At 44.9% G+C, this 14,511-nt stretch overlaps 1 protein-coding gene across 4 annotated transcripts; it reads left to right on the plus strand.

Moving 5' to 3' along the window:
* Positions 1 to 1,298: 1,298 nt before the first annotated feature.
* On the plus strand, positions 1,299 to 14,014 carry LOC110528859 (UDP-glucose:glycoprotein glucosyltransferase 1). Of its 4 annotated transcripts, none has more exons than XM_021611015.3 (39): positions 1,299 to 1,394; positions 2,615 to 2,753; positions 2,869 to 2,948; positions 3,037 to 3,167; positions 3,254 to 3,366; positions 3,487 to 3,661; positions 3,749 to 3,924; positions 4,058 to 4,158; positions 4,278 to 4,377; positions 4,466 to 4,526; positions 4,621 to 4,712; positions 4,788 to 4,938; positions 5,879 to 5,998; positions 6,092 to 6,177; positions 6,955 to 7,090; positions 7,207 to 7,338; positions 7,427 to 7,591; positions 7,664 to 7,784; positions 7,859 to 7,957; positions 8,096 to 8,119; positions 8,434 to 8,528; positions 8,646 to 8,852; positions 8,949 to 9,080; positions 9,189 to 9,415; positions 9,507 to 9,609; positions 9,707 to 9,786; positions 9,934 to 10,123; positions 10,332 to 10,490; positions 10,597 to 10,682; positions 10,832 to 10,916; positions 11,064 to 11,152; positions 11,263 to 11,367; positions 11,445 to 11,529; positions 11,655 to 11,837; positions 11,918 to 12,078; positions 12,164 to 12,278; positions 12,441 to 12,557; positions 12,654 to 12,804; positions 12,873 to 14,014. In XM_021611015.3, exons 1-39 carry the CDS (start codon positions 1,361 to 1,363, stop codon positions 12,893 to 12,895), a joined length of 4,629 nt encoding a protein of 1,542 aa, XP_021466690.3. In that variant the 5' UTR covers positions 1,299 to 1,360; the 3' UTR covers positions 12,896 to 14,014. The 4 variants fall into 4 exon arrangements, with proteins under 4 accessions (XP_021466690.3, XP_021466691.3, XP_090096384.1 ...); XM_090240258.1 differs by lacking the exon at positions 1,299 to 1,394 and adding an exon at positions 1,813 to 1,987; XM_021611016.3 differs by lacking the exon at positions 8,096 to 8,119.
* Positions 14,015 to 14,511: the final 497 nt, after the last annotated feature.

Consider the following 14,511-nt stretch of genomic DNA (forward strand, 5'->3'; position numbering starts at 1 on the left):
GCAGTATAGACCCTTTCAGTTTGTTAACCAACTCATATAAGCAGTAGTAGAAGAAAATGGACTACTACTAAATGGAGATGGCTTCAATGGCGCTACCCATTCTCTCACAGACACAATGTTGAGTCCTCTGTAACTATATGGTGTGCACTTGGCTCAATCACTTCCCCTCATGGTGGAAACTTCCTCTATAGGCCAGGGTTCTCCAACAACTTTGGTTCTGGAGAGCTACTGTGAGTGCAGGGTTTCATTCCAGCCCTGCAGTAACCCACCTGATTCAGTTAATTATGGCACAGCCAGAAGAGGACTGGCCACCCCACATATGCTCTCTCTAATTCTCTTTTTCTTTCTCTCTCTCGGAGGACCTGAGCCCTAGGACCATGCCCCAGGACTAACTGACATGATGACTCCTTGCTGTCCCCAGTCCACCTGACCGTGCTGCTGCTCCAGTTTCAACTGTTCGGCCTTATTATTATTCGGCCATGCTGGTCATTTATAAACATTTGAACATCTTAGCCATGTTCTGTTATAATCTCCACCCGGCACAGCCAGAAGAGGACTGGCCACCCCACATAGCCTGGTTCCTCTCTAGGTTTCTTCCTAGCTTTTGGCCTTTCTAGGGAGTTTTTCCTAGCCACCGTGCTTCTACACCTGCATTGCTTGCTGTTTGGAGTTTTAGGATGGGTTTCTGTACAGCACTTTGAGATATCAGCTGATGTACGAAGGGCTATATAAATAAATTTGATTTGATTTGATTCGATTTTTGATTCGATTTTTGATTTTGATTTGAAGATGGTGTATAGGAACATGGGAATAATATTGCTTTAGTTTTATTTAACTAGGCAAGTCAGTTAAGAACAAATTATTATTTACAATGACGGCCTACCCTATAAGGGCATTCAATCACAAATCAACGATTCTGATACATTTAGAAGTGGAAAGTCTAGCAATTCATTGAATACGTGGAGTGTTGAGTTGACTTAGTTTTGGTATATTAGATGCGGAGAATGAACTATTTCTAACATCTCTATTGATACATTGAACAGTATTGCAGTGCCACAAAATGCATTATAACCTCTATAAGCTGATGAAACTACGGGAAATCTTGGCCCTTTTGAGCCAACATGGCGCCTAAGTTGCCAACTTGAAGCGTGGATAAATGTAGCAAATATTTAATTTTTTACTGCTTTGATTAATTTAAGTGATAAAACACAATTCCACTACATACAACAAGGGGTAGTCATATATCCAATAAAATTAAACGTAAACTTACAGACAATACTTTTTCTTAGATTTTTAACAGGCAAAAAAAGCAGTCTACCTACAATGAAGTTGCCAGGACCCCACCCACTCCCCTCTGATCATGGCAGATGCGGGAAGTTACCAAGCCGGTTTCGGTATGTACGTTTACATTCATTTAATGTTAGCAAAACATTCTGTAAGGTGTCACCACTAGCTACTATTGGTCAGAGGTTGCACCACAAATTGTTTGTAAGTTTGCACGTATTCTGACGCGAACTAACTAGCTAGGTTATCCTGTGTGCTAGAAAGCTAACCAATGAAGTCTGCAGTTATTCTAACGAATAGCTAGCAAGCGACAGCAAGTTAACTTAAACATCAAACAGAGCAAGACCAACACGTAGGGTGTCAACTTCTGACACGTAATTTAAATAGCTAAAGAATAGCTAACCATTCGGGTTTAAGTTGCCAACTAGCTGACCATATCGGATTTTATTGAAACAATCCGGAAGTCCTGTCAAGATGCTCATTGGATATTTCTCCCTCGAACAGCCACGCTGAGCGCTCTAATTGGTTAGAATTAGTGGCGCAGTGTTTACAATCACGACAAGTGTGCTAACTGCACAGCTAATTTTGGGCTGATTAGAATTAAGCAATAACGCCCGAGGGGTTGTGTTATATGGCCATTATAAACTGTGTGGTTTTAGCCCTGAATGCTGACAGACATGGTATATCAGACCGTATACCATGGGTATGACATTTATCTTTACTGCTCTCATTACGTTGGTAGCCAGTTTATAATACAAATAAGGCCCGTTATGGTTTGTGAAATATGACCAATATACCACGGCTAAGGACTGTGTCTGTGTAAGAACAGCCCTTAGCTGTGGTATATTGGCAATATACCACACCCTCTCGTGTCTTATTGCTTAAATATACCACGACTGTCAGCCAATCAACTTTTTAAAAAAATGTACAAACTGGGTGGTTCTGTTCGAGCCCTGAATGCTAATTGTCTGACAGCCATGGTATATCAGACCGTATGCTACGGGTATGACAAAACATTTATCTTTACTGCTCTAATTACGTTGGTAACCCGTTTTATAATAGTAATTGCTTAAATATATTACGACTGTCAGCCAATCAGCATTCAGGGCTTGAACCACCCAGTTTATAATAGAAAATATACAGCTATACTATCTCAAACACACAAAACAGGGAAGGCAACAGCATTACTTGCATGGTTGCCAGTCTTTCAGTCTCAGCACTGATACAATACCGATCTCCATTGACCCTGTTCTCTTTCCTCGTACTTCTCTCCCTCATCCTTCTCTCCTTTCCTCCTCTCCCTAAACTAAACTCTCCCTCTCCTCTCCAGGCCCCAGGATGTGGCAGCACTGTGCCCTGCTCCTGTCCCTGTCCTTGCTACCAGTGGTATCTGGAGGAGCTGACTCCAAGGGTGTCACCACCAGTCTCACCACCAAGTGGGCCTCTACCCCTCTGCTGCTGGAGGCCAGGTAACAATATGCTCAACACATACACAAGATAAAAAAACATCCTTTCTTTCTCTTCACCCCCTCTTTCTCTTCATACCCTCTTTCTCTTCATCCCCCCACCCCCTCTTTTTCTCAGTGAGTTCCTGGCAGAAGAGAGTCAGGAAATGTTCTGGGATTTCGTCGAAGCAAATCAGAACATCAAAGGGGAACATGATGGTAGCCTTAATGTTTTATTCCACTGATAATGTAGATTTATGTAGCACTTGGTCTCTGGAAGATCTATTTAAGTGTTGTTCTGTTACAGATACAGACCAGGCGTACTACGACCTGATCGTGAAGAGAGCCAGTGCTCTGCTCAGCACAGTCCAACTCAACATGCTCAAGTTCGCCCTCTCTCTCAGGGCCTACTCCGCTACTGTACAATCCTTCCAACAAGTAATATTACTACAATACTACTAGATGACTACCCTCTCCCTCTGTGTGTGTGTGTCATCACTGTTTCTCGCCTCTCTCTCCTGTAGATAGCGTCCAACGAGCCCCCTCCATCCGGCTGCTCAGCCTTCTTCAATGTCCACGGAGAGAAGTCATGTGACACGGAGAAACTGACTGCACTGATGGAGACCGCAGCAGAACGGTACAAACACACTGGGAGACACCCACACACAAACTGTGAATATCCACTTTGATTGATAAAGACCTGTTGAAGTGATAATAATTCATTAAATAGTTCTTATCTCATCCCTCTTTGTCCCAGGCCCAAGCCCTACTTATTCAAAAGCGATCACAGGTTCCCGGGATCAAATCCCGACATTCCGGTTGTTATCCTGTATGCCGAGATTGGAAGTTCGGAATTCACAATGTTCCATCAGCTGATGCTGTCCAAAGCCAACAAGGGATTGGCCACCTATGTGCTTCGTCACTACCTGGCTGTAAGAAAAACACCGCAATACACATGATGGGAAACATAATTCCCACAGCATTTCGTGTTCATCTTTTCCTCTTTCTCTCGTTGCCAGTCTCCCAGCAGTCATAGAGTGTATTTGTCTGGTTATGGAGTGGAGCTGGCCATCAAGAACCAGGAATACAAGGCTAAGGACGATACACAGGTCCAGGGAGCGGAAGTGAATGCTACACTGATGGGGGAGAATGACCCAGTGGATGAGGTCCAGGGATTCCTCTTTGGAAAACTGAAGTAACCAACCTACCAAAATGAAATGCTATTCCACAAACCCACTCTACTTTGGAGCGTTATGGGTGGAGAAACGTGTCATCTTTCCCTCTCTTCTTCCCTCTCATTTTCCTCTCTGTACCGCTCCTCTCTCCAGGACTCTGTACCCTGAGTTGAAGGAGCAGCTGAAGGAGCTAAGGAAACACCTGGTGGAGAGCACCAATGAGATGGCTCCCCTTAAAGTCTGGCAGATGCAAGGTGGGCGGGACTTTATTTTTTCTTTGCCTCTCTTCTCCTGCATCAAGACAACTGTAACTACAGTAATCATCTCCTTTTTTCCCCCACTATATTTCATTTTTTATCTCTTCGTGTGTCAGATCTGAGTTTCCAGACTGCAGCTCGGATCCTGGCTGCTCCATCTTCAGATGCCCTGAACGTCATGAGAGACCTCAGTCAGAACTTCCCTACCAAGGCTAGGTACACACACACACACACACGAACACAAACATATTTTTTTATATCTCTGTGTAGTGTGTGATTCTGGTGGTTTCTCTCCCCTTCTCAGGTCCATCACTAAAACAGTGGTCAGCTCTGAGATACGTAAAGAGATGGAAGAGAACCAGAAGGTAAGAGCTCAGTCATCCATAGCTCTCCTTCCCTGTCTCACTCTACTACCCATTAACATGTAATGACCGTACCGCTCTTTTTCTCTCTCTCCAGTTCTTTAAGGGAACTCTGGGATTGCAGCCTGGAGACTCTGCTCTCTTCATCAACGGACTACACATAGACCTGGACACACAGGACATCTTCAGGTACACACACAGACACACACACACATGCATACATACATCTTCAGGGACACACATTGACTGTGTGTGTGTTTCCAGTGTGTTTGAGGTTCTCCGTAGTGAGGCCAGGGTGATGGAAGGTCTGCGTTCTCTCCTTATCGAGACTCCCTTCATCCACGACATCCTCAAACTCAACGTACAGCCTTCTGACTCGGACTACGCTGTGGACATCCGCAATCCTGCTGTCAACGTAAGACACACCTACCCCTTTATTTAACCCTGACCATCCAACTATGTCATCCGTATATATACTGAACAAAAATATAAACGCCACATGTGAAGTGTTGGTGCCCTGTTTCATGAGCTGAAATAAAAGATCCCAGAAATGTTTCATACCCACAAAGTTTATTTCTCTCAAATGTGCACAAATCTGTTTACATCCCTGTTAGTGAGCATTTTTCCTTTGCCAAGATAATCTATCCACCTTGACAGGTGTGGCATGTCAAGAAGCGGATTAAACAGCATGATCATTACACAGGTGCACCTTGTGCTGGAGACAATAGGCCACTAAAATGTGCAGTTTTGTCCTACAACACAATGCCACAGATGTCTCAAGTTTTGAGGGAGCTGGCAACTGGCATGCTGACTGCAGGAATTTCCACCAGAGCTGTTGCCAGAAAATTGAATGTTAGTTTCTCTACCATACGCCGCCTCCAACGTTGTTTTAGAGAATTTGGCAGTACGTCCAACCTGCCTCACAACCGCAGACCACGTGTAACCACGCCAGCCCAGGACCTCCACATCTGCCGCCTTCACCTGCGGGATCGTCTGAGACCAGCCACCCAGACAGCTGGTGAAACTGACAAGTATTTCTGTCTGTAAAAAAGCCCTTTTGTGTGGAAAAACTCATTCTGATTGGCTGGGCCAGGCTCCCCCTATGCCCTCCCATGCTCACCCATAGCTGGTCTCCTGCCCAGTCATGTGAAATCCATAGATTAGAGCCTAATGAATTAATTTCAATTGACTGATTTCCTTATATGAACTGTAACCCAGTAAAATTGTTGAAATTGTTGCATGTTGCGTTTTTATATTTTTGTTCAGTATACAATCAAGCTGTTAAAAAACGTATATAACCCAACTCTTTTTTTGCATTGATAATTTTGATGATAATCTAATCTCTCTCTTCTCAGTGGATTAATAACCTGGAGACAGACAGCAGGTACGGCTCATGGCCCTACAGCGTCCAGGAGCTCCTCAGACCAACCTTCCCCGGAGTCGTACGACAGATCCGTAAAAACTTTCACAACCTCGTGAGTAGATGATATGTGTCAGACCGCGACACCAAACGTATTGCGTACATTTTTGGAACTGACAGCAAAAAGCAATGATGTCTTGTGTTTTAGGTGGTGATTCTGGACCCGACCCATGAGAGTTCTGCTGAGCTGTTGAATGTTGCTGAGATGTTCTACAGCAATAACATCCCACTCAGGTAGGGGGTGTGTGTTTCTGGTGGATAAAAAATAATAATAATAATTAATTAACCTTTTATTTAACAAGGCAAGTCAATTAAGAACAAATTCTTATTTACAATGACGGCCTAGGAACAGTGGGCTAACTGCCTTGTTCAGGGACAGGATGACAGATTTTTACCTTGTCAGCGCAGTGATTCGATCTAGCAACCTTTCGGTTACTGGCCCAACACTAGGCTACCTGCCGCCACCGTAGGCCATGTTGGTTCCAATTCTACTGTACAGTCTATGTGGATGTGAGTACCTGTGTATAACCCTTACTGGGGGGGGGGGTCGATACAGTTACATATACGTATAATCTTTGACGTATTGCATCTTTTTGACAATATCACAATATTATAACTCCTGTGTTTTTCCTTCATAGCTCGTTCTCAATCTTTTTACATTGGGGGCCAATTTGTTTTCAGCACTTTTATTTCCATGACTTTTATTTGGTTTTCTCATGGCTCTTGTCTCTCGTCTCCCTGCAGCAGACATGGTGAGCAATATGTCTGGAACATCAAATCACAATAAAATCACAGTATCGAATCACAATAAAATCACAGTATCGAATCACAATAAAATCACAGTATCGAATCACAATAAAATCACAGTATCGAATCACAATAAAATCACAGTATCGAATCACCAATACATGTAGAATCGTGAGAATCACAATACATAGCGTATCGGCACCTAGGTGTCGTGAGAGTATCGTGAGGTCCATCCCTAATAACCCTGCTGTGTGTGTGTTGTAGGATTGGGCTGGTGTTTGTGGTGTCTGATGTTGATGAGATCGATGGTATGGAGGATGCAGGTGTGGCTCTGCTCCGGGCCTTTAACTACATCACAGAAGAGCTGGACGCTCCCGCCGCCTTCGACACCATCATCTCAGTGAGTCGGTCTGACCAATGAGAATAATCGATGAGTCTTTTGACCAATCCCAGCAATCTGGAACATCAGCCTGACCAATCAGATGGAAATGCTATATTTGAATCTCCTCTCTCTAGATGTTTAACCGTGTGCCTAGCGGTGGTAAGCTAAGTGTAGGTGATGTCGTCAAGGTGTTGGAGAAGAAGTTTCCCTATGTGGAGGTTGGCAGCATTCTTGGACCAGACTCCACTTATGACGACAACCGGAAGGTATGGTTCTGCTTTTATGTGCCGTGATGTTTCTTGACAGAATGGTATGTTTTTCATGTACCGTCTTCCTATCTATCTCCGCCTCCAGGAAGGGCGTGGTTACTACTTGCAGACGGGTGTAGGTCCGTTGCCAGTGGTGATGTACAACGGAATGCCGTACCAGCGAGAACAGCTAGACCCAGAGGAGCTAGAAACTGTCACCATGAACAAAATACTGGAGACTACCAGCTTCTACCAACGGGCTGTCTACATGGTGAGTCAGACAGACAGACAGACAGAGACCTACCGACCTACCTACCTACCTTCTCTTGTTGTGTCTTCCTAGGGTGAGCTGGCCACTGATCAAGATGTGGTGGATTTCATCATGACCCAACCCAACGTTGTCCCTCGTATCAACCCTCGAATCCTGTCGACTGCCAGGATGTACCTGGACCTATCTAATACTAGTGAGTTTTACACACACACACACACACATACACACATACGGAACCATCTTAACCACCTCTCTCTTTCCTGACAGATAACCATTTCATAGATGAGTACGCTCGCTTTCTGTTCCTGGACAGCAGAGAGAAGAGCACTGCTGTGGCTAACAGCATGAACTACATGACCAAGAAGGGTAAGATAGATGTATATACATACACACACACACACACAGCTACACATGCAGAGCTTCATCTTATTGAGCTAAACATTTCAGCCCTAAATCTCTTGTCTATCTATTCTGTTCTTTCTCCTCTGTGTTTTTGTTCGTCAGGGATGGCCCCCAAAGACCACCATGGTAACCCTTATTTCGTTTCCTGCACTTCCTCTCTTTCTCTCTCAACAGACAGTATTACGATTCATAGTTCTGTGAATTCACCATATCTCATCTCTCATCAACATTATCTCACCATCTTGCATCTCTGTGAGATGACATGCTTGGATGTGTTTGTTTCTGCCAACTGCCTTTGCGAGAGAGAGAGAGAGAGAGTCTTGCTCATAGACTAAGAATTGAGATGGCACTGCAACATCAAACCTCGTACGTTTCAGGATTAAGGTCTGTGACCCTTTTACTCTCATCTCCTCCTCTTCAACTCCCTCTCTCTCCTCTAGATGATGGCTACATCCGTCCAGTCACGTTCTGGGTTGTGGGAGATTTTGACCAACCTTCCGGGCGCCAGCTGCTATACGATGCAATCAGACACATGGTATGATGATGTCACACTGATACGAGCACACATGATGTCACTGTAACACGATCCAAAAAATCCACACACAAAAAAAACCTACCATCTGACAGATTCTCCTAAATCTGCCTTCAACAGAAAACCAGTAACAACGTGCGATTGGGCCTGATCAACAACCCTAGCGACAGCCCATCCGAGGAGAACAGTCGTGTTGCCAGGGCGATATGGGCTGCCATGCAGACCCAGACAGCTAACAACGCTAAAAACTACATCACCAAGCTGGCTAAAGAAGAGACCGCTAAGGCACTGGAGACTGGGGCCGACGTCACACAGTTCACTGTCGGGGTAAAGAGTTTACACACCCGTTATACACCGTTCTGTCTCACCCTTTACTATACTGTCCTACACTAAAAACAATCATTTGTTTCTCCATCTCTCCAGGGTATGGACGTTGCCTTGTTTAAGAGTGCGTTTGAAGGTCCTAAGTTTGACTTCCTGCTGTCTCACACTGTCTACTGCCGAGACGTTCTCAAGCTGGGGAAAGGACAGAGAGCAGTCATCAGCAACGGACGGGTGAGTGGGCAACACACACACACACACACACACACACACTAGCACGCTTCCTACTGTGATTGAAGTGTTTCATTTTTTTGAATGGCGTTTCTCTCTCTCTGCCGACAGATCATTGGTCCGCTAGAGGATGGGGAGGTCTTTAACCAAGATGACTTCTTCCTATTGGAAAGTATCATTTTGAAGACCTCGGGAGAGCGAATCAAAAGCAAGGTCCAGCAGTTAGGGGTGGAGGAGGACCGGGCCAGTGACCTGGTGATGAAGATTGACTCTCTGCTCTCCTCTCAGCCCAAAGGAGAGGCCAGGATAGAACATGCCTTTGCTGATGACCGATACAGGTACTGAAACTAATCAAACATTTCACGTCATGTTTTTATTCATTGCCTATATACTTTCTGCTTACCTCTCTGGTCTATGATTGGTCCACAGTGCTGTAAAGATCCGGCCCACAGAGGGAGACGTCTACTTTGACATGGTTGCCGTGATAGACCCAGTAACCAGGGACGCCCAGAAACTAGCTCCGCTCCTATTGGTTCGTACTGCTTCAAATAATTGTCACTTAGAGTATTTGGAGTGACAGAACTCCTGTCTCACAGCCATCTGTCTCTCCATGTTTCTCTCTCTACCAGGTGTTGAAGAAGCTGGTCAATGTGAACCTGCGTGTGTTTATGAACTGCCAGTCCAAACTCTCAGACCTGCCTCTCAAAAGGTGAGCAGACCCCAGCTACATGCAGGTCATCCTGTTTTAACTGCTGGGACCTCGTTTCTGTTGTCTTACTTTCCTTACCCTTAGATGTCCCTGGTAGTACCTGAGGGTTTTTCCTGTGTTTCTCTAAACCTTCCTCTCTTCTCCCAGTTTCTACCGGTATGTGTTGGAGCCTGAGGTGTTGTTCCAGACTGACGGTAGTTTCTCCCCTGGTCCCCTGGCTAAGTTCCTGGACATGCCCCAAACTCCCCTCTTCACACTCAACCTCAACACCCCTGAGAGCTGGATGGTGGAGTCTGTACGCACTAGATATGACCTGGACAATATCTACCTGGAAGAGGTGTGTTAACTGTGCTGTTTTGTTTTTAGGATTGTGTTATTTATAGCACGGTTGCCTTGGCTAATGTTGTCCTGCACCTCTTCAGAGTGTAGTGACTGTGTAGTGACTGTGTAGTGACTGTGTAGTGACTGTGGACGGAGTATTCTGGTATTTATCTAAGTAATTTTTTAAAAAGGTTTAATAATGGTTCTCTATTCTCCCTGTCTAGGTGGACAGTATAGTAGCAGCAGAATACGAGTTGGAACATCTGCTGCTGGAGGGTCACTGTTTTGACGTGAGTACAGGTCAGCCCCCCAGAGGACTCCAGTTCACCCTGGGAACCCCCTCCGACCCTGTCATCGTCGACACCATCGTCATGGCCAACCTGGTGAGTCACCCCTGACCTCTAACCCTAACCTCTGTTGATAGGCAGACACCTTTCTATTCTCCGTTGTTGTGGTTGAACGAGGGCTTTGTGTTGTCGTCGTCCTCAGGGTTATTTCCAGTTGAAGGCTAACCCAGGAGCCTGGATCCTGAAGCTGAGGAAAGGACGGTCTGATGAAATCTACAAGATCTACAGGTACGGAAGATCACATCTCGACATATCACGCCATCTTCAGTTTAGCACATATCTAGTGGAACCAGGCGTGTTAGTGCTGGGCTGGAACAAAAGCCTGCACAATGCACACCCTCTTGTTCCTCTCTCTGACCTCACATCCTCTCTTCCAGTCATGATGGAACAGACTCTCCAGCAGAAGCTGATGACCTCATCGTGGTGCTGAACAACTTCAAGAGCCGGATCATCAAAGTCAAGGTACTGCTCTGACCCCAGCTGTAGAGTACAGCTTTCATCTTGTTGGTTGCTGTCAGGTCCCAATAAAGCTTAGGTTGAATTCAAATTGATCAATAAGTCCATTGCTAAGTAATGTATTGGTCGTGTGTTGTTGTTGTTGTTGATCAGGTCCAGAAGAGGCCAGAGAAGTTCAGTGAGGAGCTGTTAAGTGATGGAACCCAGGAGAACGACTCGGGCTTCTGGGAGTCACTCACCAGGTGTCTCTCTCTAAGCATCAAGCTCCACCCTTTACATCTACTGTTTCATACCTATTTGATCTCTGCTGAATCTGATGGTGTTCATTCTCTCCCTGTCTTTCTCTCCCCAGAGGGTTTACAGGAGGTGTGAAGACAGAGGAGAGTAAACAGGAGAAGGATGATGTCATCAACATATTCTCTGTGGCCTCTGGACACCTCTACGAACGTTTCCTCAGGTACACACCTGTGTGTGTGTGTGTGGTTTTTCCAAGTGTTTGCCTGTTGTAATCCCACAATTTGTTCTCTCTTTTAGGATCATGATGTTGTCTGTTCTAAAGAACACCAAAACACCAGTCAAGTTCTGGTTCCTCAAAAACTACCTGTCCCCGGCATTTAAGGTAGTTAAGTATAAAATATAAATATATACTACTCTAGGAGTTTACTTTGAGTGTGGCGGTATGAATAGGGTTTCCAATATCGAGTTTTCATTGAGTTTACTCCAGAATAAATGTTATTCCCACAGGAGTTTATCCCGTACATGGCAGAGCAGTATGGTTTCCAGTATGAACTAGTCCAGTATAAGTGGCCGCGGTGGTTACACCAGCAGACCGAGAAACAGAGGATTATCTGGGGTTACAAGATCCTCTTCCTGGATGTCCTGTTCCCTCTGTCTGTCGACAAGTTCTTATTCGTGGACGCAGATCAGGTACACACACACACTCTCTGAATGTCCATGTCTCTGATTTGCGTAAAGCTGAGAACTCTCTTTCCTCTCTCCTCCTACAGATAGTGCGTACCGACCTGAAGGAGCTCCGTGACCTTGACCTTGAAGGAGCGCCGTATGGCTACACACCGTTCTGTGAGAGCCGGAGAGAGATGGACGGCTTCCGCTTCTGGAAGTCGGGCTACTGGGCGAGTCACCTCGCTGGACGCAAATATCACATCAGGTAACTGACTGTGTGTGGTAGAAGGGTGTGTGTGTATGTGTGTGTGTGCATACCGACGTGTGTGTGTAACCCTCTGTCTCTCCAGTGCTCTGTATGTGGTCGATCTGAAGAAGTTCCGTAAGATAGCAGCAGGAGACAGACTGAGAGGACAATACCAAGGCCTGAGTCAAGACCCCAACAGCCTGTCCAACCTCGACCAGGTGTGTGTGTGTGTGTGTGTGTGTGTGTGTGTGTGTGTATTAAAAGTGAATATGGGTGTATAACATTCCGATTTTTTTATATTCCCAAACAACCTTTGTGAAGTTAAATATCCTCCAACTCTGTATTTATATTTCTAATATTGTCCTATTCTCTGTCTCCAGGATCTGCCTAATAATATGATCCACCAGGTGCCTATCAAGTCTCTGCCTCAGGAGTGGCTCTGGTGTGAGACTTGGTGTGACGACAACTCTAAGAAAAAGGCCAAGACTATAGATCTGGTACGAAGTGTGTGCAGATTCTAGTCATGTCTGTGTTGTTACACTCCACTGTGTTTATTTGGACGGTGAAAGTAAAATGTTTCACCCTTCCTCCAGTGTAACAACCCCCAGACCAAGGAGCCCAAGTTGCAGGCAGCTGTTCGTATCGTAGCAGAGTGGAGCGACTACGACCAGGAGATCAAACGCCTGCAGAACAGAGTCCAGGAGAGAGGAGCAGAGAATCATACCACACAGAAGGACAAGCCAGGTACATACATAACATAACACTGATTGGCAAACCTATACAGTTGACTAATCCCGCTCTGTCTCTCCCAGATGATACACATATAGAGTTGTGAGACCAGTGGCTGGAAGATGTGGCTGGAGCAGCAACAAAAGATGGAACCATGTTAATAGACAATGCTGTTCTCCTTTGGAACAGCAATGATAGACGGACTGCAAACCAATACCCATTCAATCATTCATTTTCCATTTATTTGTATTTTCCCTGTTGTGAGAGTGGCGGGGATACGGGATAGGGTAGGGGTGCTGGGTGGGGATGATATGGGGTGACTGTTAGTGGATGATAGGGGTGTGTGTTTGTGTGTGGGTCTGTAAAAAAATCTGACATTTCCAACAGCCCCCCCCCCTAATATTTTTTATCCATCTGTGTTTGCACTGATTAGGACACCTTCTTAAACAACTGTCTGTGGGTCTGTGGGTAGAGGTTTGGGCTTAGGAGTTAAACCACGCTGATAAATAGCAGCTCATCTCATTATGAGATGAGTTTTTGTCCTGTTCTATGTCTTCTGTTTCTGTGCTTTAGACTTCAGTTGTCCATGGCCTGTGTCAAACTCAGGGAAAGGTGGTTCTGGCCAATCGATCTGATTCAATCTCCTAATGACAATACAAAGAGGACTGGAGCAACATTTTATTTAATGTGAAACAGACATTAGTTCTGTCATGTAGTAAAATAGGGATTCATATCGCTACAATACAATTTACCTGCAACATTCAGAACGTTGCATGATGTGGAGTTAAGGGATGTGTGGGTGGGGACGTATCAGCGACAGACGGCACTGGGAGTTCCATGATCACTCAAATTGATTGTAACAGTGCCTTGAAAGGCAGCAGGCATATGACTAGAATGTTGTAGTTCAGGGTGGCCAATCTTATCCACAAAAGGTCTGTGGGTGCAGGGTTTTGTTCTAGCAACACACCAATTTCATCTTGTCGGTCTAATGAAGATGATGATTAATGGGCTTGTTGAATCAGACTGCTTGACTGGAACAAAGCCTAGGGTCAGATTGGCCACACCTGCTGTAGTTAACTCCTGTTTTCTCCGCTGTGGTCTGTTCTGGAGTAAACACTTAGTCATCCATTACCAACCGCTGGCTGTTTCCGTTCTTTGTTTTGACTAAATATGTACTGTTAATTGTGGGAAATCAATATTTTGTAATAAAAATCAAGGAGCCCAACACTGGTCGTTTAGTGATCCCCTCCTACGCGTGTTGGTGTTTCCTCTGTTTTGACTGGTAAGACATTTTGATTATACTCTTATGCCATCTATAAGAATACAGTAATGGCTGGAGTAAGAATGACTACAGATTTACTACTAAAAGGCTGGGCTTACACAGGCAGCCCAATTCTGGGGTGCGCTCAGTACAGAGAGGAAGAGGCAAAGCGAGAGGGATAACTGGGCCCAAAATGTGTGTTCTCCAGCAATGAGTGTCGAATTTTGTTAACACAAAATGTAATGGCTTATTTGATCTAATAACAGTTGAAATGCTTAGGTCCTTGGTTGTTACGAGTGTACTGTTATAAGTAGGACACGTGACATCCAGGCAATTTTTTTGAAAAAACGATCGGCTGTGCCTGTTGTTCACATGCTTATTTTTGTTTACATTTTTTTACCTTTAACTAGGCAAGTCCATTAAGAACAAATTCTTATTTACAATGACTGCCTAGGAACAGT

This window comes from Oncorhynchus mykiss, chromosome 7 (assembly GCF_057628025.1).
Source record: "Oncorhynchus mykiss isolate SJ-2025 chromosome 7, ASM5762802v1, whole genome shotgun sequence".
Taxonomy (NCBI): Eukaryota; Metazoa; Chordata; class Actinopteri; order Salmoniformes; family Salmonidae; genus Oncorhynchus; species Oncorhynchus mykiss.